The 17,332-nt window shown below is 39.7% G+C and overlaps 1 protein-coding gene across 2 annotated transcripts in view; it reads left to right on the top strand.

Moving 5' to 3' along the window:
• The window catches only part of LOC115524258, a 50,909-nt gene that overhangs the window by 12,176 nt on the left and 21,401 nt on the right, over positions 1–17,332 (top strand). The window contains exons 3-4 of one of the 2 annotated variants that reach the window (XM_030330651.1): positions 4,103–4,207; positions 16,415–16,522. In XM_030330651.1, coding sequence (XP_030186511.1) covers positions 4,103–4,207; positions 16,415–16,522 — 213 coding nt within the window. The remainder of the gene's footprint in view (positions 1–4,102; positions 4,208–16,414; positions 16,523–17,332) is intronic. The other variant, XM_030330652.1, reaches the window with a different exon arrangement.

The following is a 17,332-nucleotide window of genomic DNA, read 5'->3' as shown; positions in this document are numbered from 1 at the left end:
TTCATTTGCCTTTCCCTAGTAATGAATAACACTGACGATGTTACCATGTGTTATTAGCCAACTATCACTGACTATTTGTAAATGTTCCTTGGAAAAAAGCCTATTAAAGGTCTTCACCCAGTGTTAATTAGGTTGTTTGATTTGAGCAGTAAAAAATTTTTTATATATTCTGGAATACTTAAATCTTATCAGATTTATTATTTGCAATTATTTTTTCACATTCTATGGGCTGTTTTTCATTCTTGATATGTATTCTGATACACAAAACTTTGTAGACAAGAACTGTTAATTTCAATAAACTGTAATTTCTCTATGTTTTCTTCGGATCCTTGGACTTTTGATGCCATATCTAAAAATCATTGCCAAATCTAAAGATAGAGTTAATACCTTACACTTCTTAGATTTTGATCATTTTAGCAATCATACTTAAGACTTTGATACAATTGGGGTTAGTTTTTTAATATGGTGTCAGATAAAGATCAAATTTCATTCTTTGCAGGTGATGGTCCAAAGCATAAACTTTGGAGTGAAATCTCAAAAGAATAGAAATGTAGTGTATAATTTCTAGTACAATAAAAATGGAACTTTTAAAGCTCTGTAACATCTAAAAAGATGGGGGAGGGGAATATAAGCACAGAAAAATCAGGATAAAGATACAGTATTATAAACATACAAATAAATAAAGAAGAAATAAATAAGAAGAAATAAATAAATAATTATAAATATAAATAAAGACCACATAAGAGGAAAATGATGATGGTATTAAAAAAGGAAAGTCGGGGCGCCTGGGTGGCGCAGTCGGTTAAGCGTCCGACTTCAGCCAGGTCACGATCTCGCGGTCCGTGAGTTCGAGCCCCGCGTCAGGCTCTGGGCTGATGGCTCGGAGCCTGGAGCCTGTTTCCGATTCTGTGTCTCCCTCTCTCTCTGCCCCTCCCCCGTTCATGCTCTGTCTCTCTCTGTCCCAAAAATAAATAAAAACGTTGGAAAAAAAAAAAAAGAATTAAAAAAAAAATAAAAAAAAATAAAAAAGGAAAGTCAAGAATTAGAGATGGTTTCATGAGGAAGGAAAGACCAATTCAGTTTCTCTAAAGATTATAGTCTAAATGAGGCAAACATTCTGTGTTTTGTAAGATATAGTTCTTAAAATGAAAATATGGTTTAGGGTATGTATAAAGAGTACATGGTCGATAATTAACAAAATAAGTACACCTGAATATTAGCATTATAAAATTAGAATTTTTACTTTCTAATTAAAATACTAATATGAGGCAAATTAAAAATTATATAGCTATATTTTGACTTTATGGCTTAAATTTTTGCAAATATTCTTTTTAATGTTATCTTACCTCCTCAACAACTAAAGTTGCTTTTTTTTTTTTAACTATCATTTTCTGCAAAACATAAAAATAAGCTGGAGTGAATGAAGGAAACATCAGTATTTAGTTAAAAATGGGAAAACAAAATAGTATACTATTGACAAGTGTGGTTCATTTTTTATAGAATCCATAGTAAATCAGAACTGAACGACCAGAAATAAGAATGATGCTTGTGGTTAATACACAGAGACAAGATAATTCCATATTTTGGAAAAGGAAGTGGAATTATGAAACAGAAGCCTAATATATGTTACACATGTAGCACAAAATAAATTATTGTACTTCTTTCCGGGTATAGAAATTTAGCATACACAATCTCTCCCAAGATCCTGTCCTAAGTGGCATAATTTACTGTGCTTGCATGCCTGAGTAACCAAGCAAGTCCCTCTTGTCATTTGGAGTAATCTAAATCTAACACATTTAGGATGTGCTTCTTGATTATGGGAAGTTGATGTTAGCATATTAATTTCATCTGTCAGTTCCCCTTTTCTGACTCCTTCTGGCCCAATAAAGGTGAGGGAGAAAAAAACAGTCAATACCTGCAAATTTTCAAAAGGCAAATGGATCCCACAATGACCAAGATAATAAAAACAGAGAAGGTGATATACACAATATTTAAGTTTAGCGGTGACTGGTCTGTAAATATAGACACAAAAAACATATGGTTTAACTATAGTCCATCTAGACAGTGGAATATTATTTAGCACTAATAAGAAATGAGCTGCCAAGCCATGAAAAGACACAGAAGAAATTAAGTGGATATTACTAAGTGAAAGAAGCCAGTCTAAAAATGCTACATTATTTTTTCTTAGTGTTATTTTTGTGAGAGAGATTGAAGAGAGACAGAACTTGAGCAGGGGAGAGGCAGAGAGAGACAGAGATATAGTATCTGAAGGAGGCTCCAGGCTCCGAGCTGTCAGTACAGAGCCCGACATGGGGCTCAAACTCATGAGTCATGAGATCATGACCTGAGCCAAATTCAGACACTTAACTAACTGAGCCACCCAGGCGCTCCAAGAATGCCAAGTTCTATCTGATTCCAAGTACATGACATTCTACGAAAGGTAAAACTGTGGGGACAGTGAAAAGATCAGGGGTTGTTAGAGGTTAGGGTGGAGGAAGGGAGGAATAGGTGAAGTCTGGAGGACTTTCAGGACAATGAAACTACTCTGTGCGAAACTACAATGGGGGATCCCTGCCATCTGCACATTTACCAAAACTCACAGAATGTACACCTAGAGTGACCCTTAATTAAACTATGTACTTTGAGTGATAATGTTGTATTACCATTGGCTCATCGACTATCCCAGGTGTACCTGGGTGGCGTAAGTGATGGAGGCAGGGGAGGAGGGGATGCCTGTAGTAGGGCAGGGGTTGTTGGGAACTCTGGAATTTCTACTCATTTTGCTGTAAACCTAAACTGCTCTAAAAACTAAAGTTTATTGAAAATAAGTATAGATATATACATAAAAGTATAAAATCATGTATCTGTGTGTGTGTGTGTGTGTATGTATATATATGTGTGTGTGTGTGTGTGTGTGTGTGGTTTAAGGATATCTCATAGCTCATGAAATTCACTTCTATGACTTTGTTTTAAACATTTCTTGGGGCACCTGGGTGGCTCAGTCGGTTAAGCATCCGACTTCAGCTCAGGTCATGATCTCACAGTTAGTGAGTTTGAGCCCCGCATCAGGCTCTGTGGTGACAGCTCAGAGCCTGGGAGCTGCTTTGGATTCTGTCTCTCTCTCTCTCTCTCTCTCTTCCCCTTCCCTGCTTGCACTCTGTCTTTCTCTCTCTCTCAAAAATAAATATGAAAAAATTTAAAAAGTATATATATATATATATATACACTTTATCCTTCTCCTAAAACCATAAGAATTAATTTAAAAGTACACTACTCAAGCCAGCTTACTGCTTGTATAGAAGTGTACACTTAAATTATTAAATCATGTTTATTATAATTATTAAAAAGTAAACATCATTTAAAATATGGCTTCTTAAACCAAATTCTGCATTATTCTTCTGGACATACTCATAATGGTGGAGAAGGACATAAAAGAGAGGCTGGGGAGATTATCTTTGATTGAAATTCTCCATACACTCCTTTTTCATTCTTCCATAGCTTCTCTGATATAATGAAAACCTCACACAAAAGCTGAAATTACTAACAGAATTCTGCTCTATGGACAGATTCCTGTTGCCAGTCAGATGATACACAGAGCAGGACACCTTAGATACCCGGTGGTCCTCCCAGCGGCACGAACTCTGGACGGTCACTGTGTCATTGCCCAGTGGCTCTTCCACAGTGTGACAATCTCCCCCTGGGGTCCAGGAGATCTGTGCCGCTGGCTTCCCTGCAGCTGCCCTACACACGATAGTTCCTTTCTCAAGTTGAAACAGGGTCACCTGGGGGGGCACTGCAGAGATGCAGGGGAAAATGCATCAGTCTTAATACACGGATATGGAATAGAGAGAGACATCTGTTTCAGTCCAAATCTGGTTATCTGACATCTCACAATATACGATGCTCCTTACCTAACACTTTCAGGTGATATCCATGATAGAAATGCCCATGAGTTGTGACCACTTCACACCTGTAATATCCATCATGAGTGATGGCCACTGGATCGATCTGAAGGGCGGGATTCTGATCAGGTCTGGAGTCCCAGGATATTGTCTCGTCACTACAGTTTATGGTCCTGGTATCATTTGTATCTCTCCTGTAGGCTCTGGTGCAGGAAGGCTTGTCTCTGAGGATTATTTCCCATGTGGTTACCAGCACAGTTGTCAAGCTGATGCGAGGACAAGAGAGGATACCTTTGTATCCACAGGTACAGACAGGGAAGGGTGAGCTGAACACCTGCACAAAGAGAATAATGAAAGTACTTCATGTGTTTATTTTTCATAACATACTACGTAAATTTTACTATAACAGGACTTTTCTGGTGATCTTATTCCAGAAATATAAGGCTTACATAAAAAATTAAACATGCACAAAATGCATATAACATGTTAAAACTAATCCAAAGATGAACCCATTTTTCTCCTTTATACTGTGGTCTTAGATAAACTATACCTATTATCATTGTGAGAAATATTTAAGCATTTGTGCATTGATTCGCAGGTTTTGATATGTAAGAAACAAAAAAACACAATATAAATTAATGGACAAAATCATCTAAATCTAATGTTTTGGTCAGAGAGACTATTAGATTTATCTAATAACTCATGCTTCTTAGTATAGAAAGTAGAAAAATTGGTGAGTTGATTTTCTCCTCCTAAGTATTAAGGAGAAAGAATAAGTCAGAATATCAGAACTAATAAGAAAGAATATCAGAACTAAATGCCTATCCTTACGGGTGGCACTTCAGACAAAAATAAATTTAAAAAGCATAAAATGGCATTCATGTTGACCAGACTGAACATTGTTTTAATGCTTATTTATTTTGAGAGAGATAATGAGTGGGGGAGGGACAGAGAGAGAGGGAGACAGAGAATTCCAAGCACGCTCCCTGCTGACAGCTCAGAGCCCAACACAGGGCTCCATCCCACAAACCATGAATGAGATCATGACCTGAGCCAACACCAAGAGTCCGATGCTTAAATGACTGAGCCACCCGGGCACCCCACCACCACCCAGAGTGGGCATTTTTAAAGCTTTTTTTTTTTTTTTGGAGAATCACAATCAGTAAAATCAACAGATCTTCCTTCCTTCCTTCCTATTGAGTCACATGTACACTGCCAAACAGTTCAACTGTGAACTCTGCTCACAGATTGCGTCTCTATATTCGAATTACAAGAATTACATAAATTCACTCCCTTTGTCCAACTTTAAAGTCAAAATTAAGCCCTGCAACATATAACATAATGGGTCCCTGACTGGGAGGGGTTTGCTGAGAGAGGATTAAGGAAGTCAGGGTCCATGCACCCAGCTGACTGGCAAGGAGCTCATCGCTTTACATTGAGCAGAACTAGCGTGATGGGGCAAAATTGTTTTGTGCATGGAGCTTGTGGGTGCTAAACTCTCGTTTGAGATCCCTCCTCTCCTTTTTTGGTGTACCCTGCCTCTTCTGTGATGATGGACTCATGCCCTCGCATTTCACAGACCAATCAAGATCCCATAACTACAGGAAGCAAGGAGGATACTTCCTTACTTACTCCTTTTTGAGAGAGAGGCTGAGGGAGAGGGAGTGAGGGAAACTTACACAGGCTCCGAGACCAGCATGAAACCCAGATGGGGCTTGATCTCACGACCATAAGATCATGACCTGAGCCTAAATCAAGAGTCAGATGCTTAACTGACTGAGCCATCCATGTGCCCCATTGGGGGGTGGCAGGCAGATTTTACAGCAGATCTGAGAGGGGAGTGAAATCCATGAAGCATGTGCACAGGGAAAATGCACCTTGGCCAAGGTTGGAGGCAAGCAAGAAGTTAGCTGATTAGGAACAGCTAGAGAGGGGATGTGGGTGAACATCCCTGTGCCTCAAAACAAGATGCTGAAGATGAAACCACAAAGGGAAGAGGTTGGTGAATGTTCTTTTGTGTTCTCAGGGGTTTGCACTTCTGCTTCTAAACAGTCTAAGGTTTTAATATTTTGTCTGCTGTTGATCCTTAAGGCCTGATTCTATTCTTTTAAAAGAAATTACTAGCTAATCCAATAATCATATGCATTTTAATAGGGGTGCCATCTCCAGAGAAGTGGCTCCCAGGGTGAGGATCACAAGCACCATGGACAATCTCTGTTCTTTCACCTTCCTCTGCTCTAGGACCCTCCAGCAATCCCCCTTCACCTGTGATGGGACTTCTGTGATTCCTGTTAGTCACACTTTCTTTGTCCTCCTCTTTCTCTATTCACACCTGTTGTGACAATTTGCCAGTGATCAGTCACTCCCCCAAACTCAGTGGGGTTGCCACCTGTCTAACAAATATGATCTCACAGCCCTGTGATTAACTACCATCATTTCACCTCCTGCGTCACAGGGGGATAGCGGGTGGATTCTCCTATTGGCTCCAGAACCAGCAGTCACCTTCCAGCTTCTCTGCATCCTGTGTCTATGACTCTCCTCCAGGCTCCTCCAGCCCTTCTGCACACAGACCAATTCCTCTGAGATTTGGGGCTTTTCCTTTCTGTCCTCACTGCCAGATCTTAGATTACAACCCCATCACCACACACCCAGATTCCTGCAGAAGTCTCCTGACGTCTGTGTCCGTCTCAAATCTCTCCCCTCTTCGGTTCATACCTGACCTTGCAGCAGGTCCAGGATTCTGGGACACAGGTGTGATCCCCTCCATCTAATACCCCTCAGAGACCTCTCCCTGCCCGAAGACAGCACTTACATGTCCTTGTGTTGCCCTTGAAAGCCCTCTTTTGCAGATGGACTCACCTTTGCCATCTCATCACCCCTCAGCTGCCCACACACTTCGTAAAGAAAACACCAAGCACCGCTGCATATCTGGGTCTTTCCTCACATCGTTCCTGCAGACTGGGGTGGCCTACAGACCAGTCTTTGTCCAAGAAAATGCTCCTCTTCCCCTAAGAGCCATTTCACACGCTGCCCCTGCCGTGAGGCCTTCTCAGAGCCTTGCTGCTTCGCCTTCTCCTCTACACTCCCAGCACACTTGATGTGAGTGCTCATCTCCTCCGTCAAATGCCATCTGTGTTGACATCTGGGATTCCCCGCAAAATGAGCCCTTTAGGGCGCTGTGGTGCTCTAGCTACTCTTGTTTGTCCCCGTGTTCCCCACATGGCCTAGCACAGTGCCTGACAGGGAGAGCTCCATAATCCTCAGACGGAATGTGCACTGCCTGGGGGGAGGAGGCCCGGGGTCATTCAGGGTCCCTCACACCTCAGCACTCAGACCATTATACTCTTCAACTGGGCTCAGGCCGGCCCCCTGACCAGCCCATCAACCCTGTTTCTAAGGAAGTTCAACACTGTTTCCCTTTAGTACTGGCCTGTAGAAAAAAATTAAAAAGCATATTACCTTCCATAGGAAGTATGAAACATCTCTGCTTTCCATCCATGAATGTACTATTTGTTGAAGGTAGAAGATATTCAGAGAAAAGTAAATGAAATGAACTTCAGGGACTGAAATTGAGTGTCAGCCACTGTTTATTCATACATCTTACATACAACATGATAGAAAATCAGTTGTCACTAAATTCCACAAAAAGCTTTACAAAATAGAAATTAGAAGTTATTTCATCATTATGTGGAAAAAAAAGGTTAACATTTAAAATTACATTGTAGGCTTTTAATCAATAATTTCCCATTTTTGAGACACCTTGTTCTGTACTTGACAATAATTTTCTCCAGGGCAACCCTGCCTCCACTCCTCTCCTAGCCACAGTGGATTGTTCCATCATGGGTACCTCACCTGATGGGGACTGAGTATAGTGTTTTCTCCAGATCCACCTCCTGATTAAAGTTGTTTGATCCACTGGTGGGCACCTCACCCAGCTGCACAAATGAGAGTACTTTCACGAGAATTTTGGAACCAGATTGAGAATAGTCCATTCTTCTTCTCCTCCCCTTTTCTTACAGTGATCGCTAAATTTATGTGTCCATTTTATGTGTTCTCGATGTTTCTGTGAAAGTATTTTTAAAAATTTTTTTAATGTTTATTTATATTTGAGAGAGGGAGAGAGACAGAATGTGAGTGGGGGAGGAGCAGAGAGTGAGGGAGACACAGAATCTGAATCAGGTTCCAGGCTCTGAGCTGTCAGCACAGAGACCAATGTGGGGTTGGAACTCACAAAGCTGCGAGATCATGACCTTAGCTGAAGTCAGACACTTAACTGACTGAGCCACCTAGGCGCCCCAAAAGTATTTTTTTTATAGATAAGATTAACATTAATATGAGTAGACTTTCAGTAAAGCAAATTACCTTCCATAATGTCGGGAGGCCATGTTCAAACAGTTGAAGGCCTTATTTTAATAAAAGACTGACATCTGGGAAAGGGAATTTCCATAGCAGGTTGCCTTCAGACTCACTACTCCTCTTCCCTGGGTCTCCAGCTGCTGGCCCAGCCTGCTGATTCTGGACTTGCCAAGCCTCTACACTCTTGTGAGCCAATTCTTTAAAATAAATCTCTCTCTTTTCCCTCCCTCTCTCCCTCCTTCCTTCTGTCTCTCCCTTCACTCTCTGTTATTCTGTTTCCCTGAGGACTGATGACTATCCTGGAAAGAATGAAGCAGAAGCAGAGAGATAGAGAGAGAGAGAGAGAGACTCCTCACCTAGCTAAAGTTTCTAATTCCATCCTTCCTGAGACCCACGTGCATTCCTTCTCTTGGAATTCCTGACAATCAAAGACTTTTCTGATAACCAAAGTAGTCCTAATCTACTTCAAATCTGGGTTCTGAAAAGATCTTTATTGAAGTAAAACACAACAATTTTTTTCTAAATTATGATTTATCCTGGGAATATTCTGTGTGTGCTTGAGAAGACTATATTCTGCTATTGTTGGAAACAATGTTCTGTACATATCTGTTGGGCCATTTGGCCTACAGTGTTGTTCAAGTCCACTGTTTCCTTATTGGTCTTATGTTGGAATGATCTTTTCATTTTCCAATGAAAAGGTACAGTTACAGTTCCCTGAAAATGCTGTATTGTTTTCTATTTCTTCTTCAGGTCTGTCAATATCTGCTCTATATATTTAGATGCTCTAATGTTGGATCAATAAATATTTACATGTGTTTGGCTCCTGGGTTGCTCAATTGGTTAAGCATCCAACTTCAGCTCAGGTCACTCTCTCACGGCTAATGAGTTCCATCCCTGAGTCAGACTCTGTGCTAACAGCTCAGAGCCTGGAGTCTACTTTGGATTCTGTGTCTCTCTCTGTCTCTACCCCTCTCCTGCTAATGCTGTCTCTCAAAAATAAACATTAAAAAAATTTTTTTTTTAATATTTACAAATGTTAAATCCTCTTGATGAATTGGCTTTTTACCATTAGAGACTGAAATGCTCTGTCTTTAGTTACACTTTTTAACTTAAAGTCTATTTTCTCTAATATTAAATATATCTATCCTTACCTTCTTTTGGTTTTTATTCCCTGGAACAGCTTTTTCCACGCATTCACTTTCAGCCTACATGTATCCTTGACTAAAGTCAGTCTCTTGTAGTAGCATATTGTTGAATCTTGTTTCTTTTATCTATTTGCCCACTATATACCATGTGATTGGAGAATTCAGTCCATTTAATTTTTTTAAATGTTCATTTATTTTTGAAAGAGAGAGACAGAGTACAAGCAGGGGAGGGGCAGAGAGAGGGGGACAGAGGACCCAAACAAGCCCCAGTATGGGTTTTGAACTCCCAAACCACGAGATCATGACATAAGCTGAAGTCAGATGCTCAACCAACTAAGCCACCCAGGTGCCCCTAGTCCATTTACATTAAGACAGCTGATAAGAAAGTAGGTACTTTACTATTGCTATTGTGTTCATTGTTTTCTGTTTTGAAGTTCCTTTATTCCTTTCTTCCTGTCTTACTGACTTCCTTTGTGATTTGATAATTTTTTGTAGCAGTAGGATTTGATTTCTTATTCTATGTCTTCTGTGTATCTACCAAATGGTTTTCTTTGTGGTAACTATGAGTCATACGCCCAACACCTTATAGTTATCTCAAGCTGATTACAATAAAATTCATTGCATACAATACTCAATATTTTTACATCTCCTCCCTCATTTTATGTTACTGATGTCACAATTTACATGTTTAACTTGTGTACTGACAAATTTTTATAGCTATAATTATTTTTAATATTTTTTTGGCACTGGTACTAGCGTTAAAAGTAATTCACACACCATCATTACGGTATTACACTATTCTGAATTTAATTATATATTGGCCTTTATAGTATGTTTAATGTCCATATGTCGCCATGTTGCTAGTTAGCACCCTATCTTTTCATTTTATTTATTTATTTATTTATTTATTTATCTTACATGTATTTATTTTGAGAGAGAGCATGAGCACGTGTGGGTCAGAGTTAGAGGGAGAGAGAGAATCCCAACTAGGCTCCTCAATGTCAGCACAGAGTCCAATCTGGGCTCGATCCCACGACCAAGAGATCATGACCTGAGACAAACGCAAGGGTCGTACACCTAACCGACTGAGCCACCCAAGTGCCATAGCGTCCTGTTATTTCAATTTGAAGGGCTCCCTTTAGAATTTCTTGTAAGCAGGTTTAGTACTGATGAAGTTTGTCAGTTTCTGGTTTTTTCTAGGCAAGTCTTTACCTCACCTTTATTTCCGATTTGCCAAGTGAAGGATTTCTGTGCCTGGATTTTTCTTTCAGCACTTTGAAGGTATCATCCCACTTTCTGGGTCTGCAAAGTCTGTGCTGAGAAATCTGGGCATCCTTTATATACGACCACTCACTTTTCCTCTGCTGCTTTCAAAAGTTTCTCTTTTCTATTTGATTGTAATGTGTCTTAGGGCAGATTTCTTTACAGTCAGTCAAGTTCTGTGGTCTTCATGGATCTGGATGTTGATTCCCCACAGATTTAGGAGATTGCCTCTCATTATTACTTTGCATAAGCTTTCTGCTCCTTTCTTTTATGCTTATCTGGGGCTCCAGTAATGCCTATATTACTTGGTTTGTTGGTGTTTCATAACATCCCGAGACTTTCTTCCCTCACTTCCATTCTTTCTGTTGGTTTGCTTTTTATCTCTGACTGGATGATTTCAAATCATGTCTTTGTGTTCACTAATTATTTCTTCTGCTTGATGACTCTGCTGTTGGAACTCTTGATTGAATTTTTCAGTGTAGTCTCTGCATAAAATTTGCCGTTGTGTCCTTTACATGATTTGTACCTCTTTTTTTGAACACTCCCTTTGCTCATAGATTGTTTTCTAGATTTTATTTAGGGGTCAAACTGTGTTCTCCTGTAGCTCACTGAGCTTCCTTAGTAGACTATTTTTGAATTCTTTGTCAGGCATGCAGAGCTCCATTGCTTTGAGATCAGCCACTAGGGCTTGATATTGTTCTTTTAGTGATGTCATATTTCCTTGAATGTTTTGGAAGCTTTGCATCGCTTGTGTCTTCACACTTGAAGGAGCTGTCACCACCACCCACCCCTCCCACCCACCTCCCACCAGTCTTTACTGCCTGGCTTCTTCAGAAAAAGATATTCACCTGTCATCTCAGCTGGAGATTCTGGGAGGTCTCTCAGACCTTTCCTAAGGAGGTACCTTCTCCATTCCCGAGGTTCCTTTTGAGGTGGAAGTCTTAGGATTCTGTGTCTTCTCTCCATCCCACAAAAGCAGACAGAATTCTGAAACCCTCCTTTTTATTTACACGAGGGAAATTCCCTGAAGTGTTCAGGGTTGTGGGCCTTCTCCCAAATCACCAGACTGCTGATATCCATGCACACTATCTAGGGAGGTTCTCATCATCTGTGGGAAAGTGTGGGGCTGGCCACAGAGAGGGTGATAGGATTCTGCAATATCAAGACAAGGTGACAGCACTTAATAGGCAGGGGCAAAGTACATAATCATAAACAGTAGCGAGGCCAGAATGACAACCAGGAGGCTCTGACCTGAAAGATCTGGGGCAAAAGCCAGATAAATCTTAGTGTTCTTAAGGGTAAGAGAGAAGGGCAGCCAAAGACGGTATGGTTTGCCTTATATGGCCAGATCAAGGATAAATGGGTGTCTTACATCAGTTTTGCTTCCTGCAACAAAAATACCAAAGAGTGGCATAATAACAAACACTTTATCTCACAGTTCTAGAAGCTGGAAGTCTAAGATCAAAGTACTAGCAGACATGATGTCCAATGAAAGCCCACTCCCTGGCTTGTAGACAGCTGTCTTCTCACTGTCTTCTCACATGGAGTGGCAGAGGGAGAGAGAAAGAGAAAAAGCGGGCTCTCTTGGGTCTCTTCTTATAAAGGTACTAATCTGAGAGCTCTATCCTCATGACAAAGTTACCTCCCAAAGGCTCCATCTCCAAAGGACATCCCATGGGAGATTGGGTTTTGACACAGGAGTTTTGGAGGACACATTCAGTCCAGAGCAGTGAGTAAAGACCCAGATTATTTGCCATAATGGAAAATCATTGTCCTTCGCCAGGTTTTTATATTCAAACCAATTCTCATACTCAAAGCCACACAATTTTGGGCTCACATTCCAAGATTACAAAACATAGGAAAAAACAAGCCACCATAAATTCAGAAAATATTCTCTTTATTGGCTGCCCTCTGTTATTCCTAGAGAGAAGAATCAGATTCAGAACTTCAGATAGTAGAATTATGAAACACCGGGCATAAAATAAATGTGGTGAGGATGTTTAAAGAAATAAAAGGAGAATTAAAAAACAAACAAGAAATATATGCTTCCCCCACACCCCACTCCTCCAAAAATAACTAGGCAGATTAGGAGAATACAAAAGAGTTCAATTTACTCATTGATTCACTGCTTATTAAAACTGGAAAACTATAGCAAAAAACAAACATACAGGATACGAGAAAGGGAGAATTTCAGAAAGTCCTAAAGGACATTTTCCAATATAAGACAGTTTCGTTGTGTTAAAAAATCTGTTCTTTAGCTTAGTCACTTTATGTGTTACCTTAGCTAGATCTTCCAGATAACTCATTGCAGCATCTACATCCCCATTTGTTGCCTCACTGTGCACTTTTGTTATGGAGAGAGTTTCTTTTCTTAAACCTCTTGAACCACCCTCTGCCAGCTTTCAACTTTTCTTCTGCAGCTTCCTCAAATCCCTCAACCTCCATAGAATCAAGGAGAGTTAGGGCCTTGCTCTGCATTAGGCTTTGGCTTCAGGAAATGCTGGAGCTCTTTGGTCTTCTTTCCAGATCACTGAAACTTTCCCCTTATCAGCAATAATTTCACTTCCTTATTATTAGTGTGTTCACGAGAGTAACACTTTTGTTTCCTTCAGGAATTTTTCCCTCACACTCACAACTTGGCTAACTGCTGGCACAAGAGGCCTAGCTTTTGACCTGTCTCAGCTTTCAACATGCCTTCCTTGCTAAGCTTATGAATCATTTCTAAGTTTTGATTTCAAGTGAGAAATATGCAACTCCTCCTTTCACTTGAACACTTAGAGGTCACTGGGAGGTTATTAATCGGCCTAATATCAATATTGTTGTGTCTCAGGGAAGAGGGAGGCCTGATGGGAGGAAGACAGAGATGGGGGTAGAGCCAGAACACACACACACACACACACACACACTTCACTTATGTTCAGCATCTCATATGGACATGGTTAGTGACACCACAAAACAATTACATAATAACATCAGAGATCACTGATCACAGATCACCACAACAAATATAATGTAATCACAAAGCTTCAAATATTTCAAGAATTACCAAAATGTGACACAGAGACACAAAGTGAGCAAATGCTGTTGGAAAAATGGTGCTGATAGATGTACTCAATGCACGTTTGGCATACCTTCAACTTGTAAAAACCATGATACCTTCAAGATACAATAAAGTAAAACAATGGTTCAATGAAACAAGATATGGCTCTATACCTAGTAACAGCTTCAAAATACATGAGGCAAAATTGGCAAAATTAAATCAAAAACATTAACAGAAATGAAGAATGTCTTTGATGACCTTATTAATAGTCTGGATATGTCTAAGGAAGGAATTTCTAAGCTAGAGAATATATCAATAGAAACCTCCAAAACTGAAAAACAAAGAGAATAAACACTTAAAAAAAAACACAGGATATCCATGGAATTTGAGACAACTACCAAAACATGTAAAACGTGTGTAATGGAAAAATCAGAAGAAAGAAGAATGAGAGAAAGGAATAGAGGAAATTTTTGAAACAAGGACTGAGAATTTCTCCAAGTTACTATCAGATACCAAACCAAAGTTCCAGGAAGTTTGGCAACACCAATCAGGAAAAAATCTGGGGAAAATAACCTAGACTTGGCATATCATATTCAAACTATAGAAAATCAAAGATAAAAAATTCTGAGAAAAGTCAGAGAAATAAAACACCTTACAGAAAAATAAAGATGAGAATTATATCCAACTTCTCCTTAGAAACCATGCAAAGAATGAATGAAGTAAAATACTCAAAATGTTAATAGAAAAAAAAAACCACACCACCCTAGAATTCTGTATCCTACAAAATTACTCTTCAAAAGTGAAAGAGAAATAAAAGACTTTCTCAAACAAAAGTTGTAGGAAGTTGTTTCCAGTGGACCTGGCATATAAGAAATGTTAAAGAGTCCTTCAAGGAGAAGGAAATAATATGTCAGAAATTCAGAACTACATAAACGAAGAAAGACAATTGGAGAATGAATAAATGAATGTAAAATAAAATGATGTATTCTTTGAATATATATTTATATGTTTTACATAGTATGTAAATCCTTAATATATAAATATGTAAAATAATTTATATATGTTTAATTGGATAGAGTATATTTATATAGAAGTGAAATGAGTGACAGTAATTCAAAAGGAATGGCCAAAATCTACACCACTAATAATACCAAATGCTGGCAAGTATAGGAAGCAACATGGACTCACTGATTGCTGGTGGGAATGCAAAATGCTACAGCAACTTTGGAATACAGTTTGACAAGTTCTTAAAAAACTGAACATACTCTTACAAAACAATCCAGCAAAAGCACTCCTTGGTATTTACCCAGTTAGGTTGAAAATTCTGTCTCCACAAAGTCCCCCACACAGATGTTAACAACAACTTTATTCTTAGTTGCCAACACTTGGAAACAACCAAGATGCCCTTCAGTAGGTAAATGGCTTTAATAAATTAGGATTATGCAGACGACAGAATATTGTTCAGTGCTAAAAAGAATGACCTACAGAGCCATGAAAAGACAAAGAGGAAACTGAAATACCTATTGCTAAGTGAAAAAAAGCCTATGAAAAGGCTACATACCATATAATTCCAACTATAAAATATTCAGAAAAAGGCAGAAACCGTGGAGACACTTAAAAGATGAGCAGTTGCCATGGTTTAGAGGGGCGGGAGGATAAATACAGGGAACACAGAGGACTTTTAGGGCAGTGAAACTACTCTGTGTGATACTATAGTAATGGATACAGGCCATTGTACTTTTGTTCAAACCTATAGAATGCCCAAGACGGAGAAATGAACCCTATGTAAACTATGGCCTTGGGGTGATGATTATGTGTCAGGGTAGGTTCATCACTTGTAACAAATGTAACACTCTGGAGGGGATGTTGATAATGAAATAGAAGCTGTGCCTAGGTGGGGTTAGGAGGTGAGGTATACGGGAAATCTCTGACCCTTCCTCTCAATTTTGCTGTAAACATAAAATTGCACTGAAAAAAATTAAGTCTTAAAACACAAAAAACAAAACAAAACAAAACCTTTTTATACTAAATGGATGTTTAATTTTATCAAATACATATTGCAATCTTACAGTTTTTCCCCTTCAAATATATAATGGAGTCAATTACATGAATAGGTTAATCACTCTTTTCAATTACATCTTTTTGTTGCCATCTGTTTCCTGCCACATCTAAATATTTCTCTAGTGCTTTCATGAGTCAAATCTGCTATTCACTGTGTTTTGAATTCTTCCCAAATGTTCCTCCCTCCCTCCCAATTTCTTTCATCTTTTCCTGGCCTTAGGTTCCCATCTTTCTATCTCTTAAGAGCTGGTTTTCTTCAGTGTGGAGTTATGTTTACAGAGTGTATTTGTAAGTCCTTAAGGGTGAATGAGGTAATTGCTGAAACATCAGCTATGTTCTGGTCTCAAGGCTGTCGAATGAGATAGCACTATGAGGACAGAGCCCCATGATCCCCTAAAGGATACTTTAGATACAACACCTGCTGTACCTCCCTGACATTCCTTGAAACCATAAGCACTCCCTTCATGCCTTCGTGTAGCCACCAGATGTATGTCTGGCTAATGTCTAAAGACCCTTTGTGCTCTCCTTCCTTGCTGTGATATTCTTCCTTGCACTGTGTGCAATCTGCTGCGGCTGCTGCTGTTCTTGCTGGCAGAGAGAGCACCGCACGTACACTCAGCCTAAGTATCTGGGAATTTTTTCTTCAGTGTGCAGCAACAAGTGGCGCCTGAAAGGGACCAAGAGAATCTACTGGCTCCAGGCTGTGTACCTCACCTCTCAAGCCCAAAAACAGGAAAGGACATCTGCGCATTCAGGTAGGAACGACTGGCACTAGTCTCCACGAGGAGACTAGAAAAACATCCCTAATCTTTTCTGTTCCAATCAGGCGTGCAGAATCCCTTGTCTTCAGGTTTCTTTTGCTCTCACTGTTCCTCCTTCCTAATAGATTCTGGTTACTCTAGCTGTATGTGTGGCTTCTCCCTCATTCATTTCCTGAGTTAATGACTATGATGATTAGGACCAACTGTCTCTGGTCAGTCTACCTCGGGAAGGAGACTTAAGGAATATTCCAAAGCAGCTGTCGAAATTCCTTTTGTTTCAGGGAAATTCAGTCTTCTCTGACCGACAAGGACTGCCCATTTCCACTTGTTGGTGGGAAAAAAAAAAAAATCTGCCGTCTCTTCATCTGTCCAAACTGACAGGCTTTAAAACTGGGAGACCTCTTTCTCTGTCCTCTGGGCTTTTATCCACCAGCAGCCTTCCTGGCTGCACCTCACCTCTTCTGCTTTCCCCTCCCCCTCCTCCCATTTCTGTACCACTTTCGGTGCAGCCAGTGTTTTCCATGTCCCTGGCTCAGCTCCTCCTCCTCCCCTCACTGTCAAGGAGCAAAGAGCACCCCCTTAGACTTACATTGCCCAATTCAGATTTCCTCACTGATACCCTAGGTAGAAATTGACAATGGTGAACAAATTGCTTAACTTTTAAATGGACCCAGACAAAATATATTTGGTATTTAAAATAATTTTTAGTTTATTGGTTTAATCAAGATAAACATGTCTTTAAAATTATCAACATCAAATATAAAACTTTTCTACCTAAGTTTACTAAAGGTCAAATAAGCTCAC

The sequence above is a fragment of the Lynx canadensis genome, chromosome C2 (genome assembly GCF_007474595.2).
Source record: "Lynx canadensis isolate LIC74 chromosome C2, mLynCan4.pri.v2, whole genome shotgun sequence".
Lineage (NCBI taxonomy): Eukaryota > Metazoa > Chordata > Mammalia > Carnivora > Felidae > Lynx > Lynx canadensis.
This window is presented reverse-complemented; position numbering and strand designations above follow the sequence as displayed.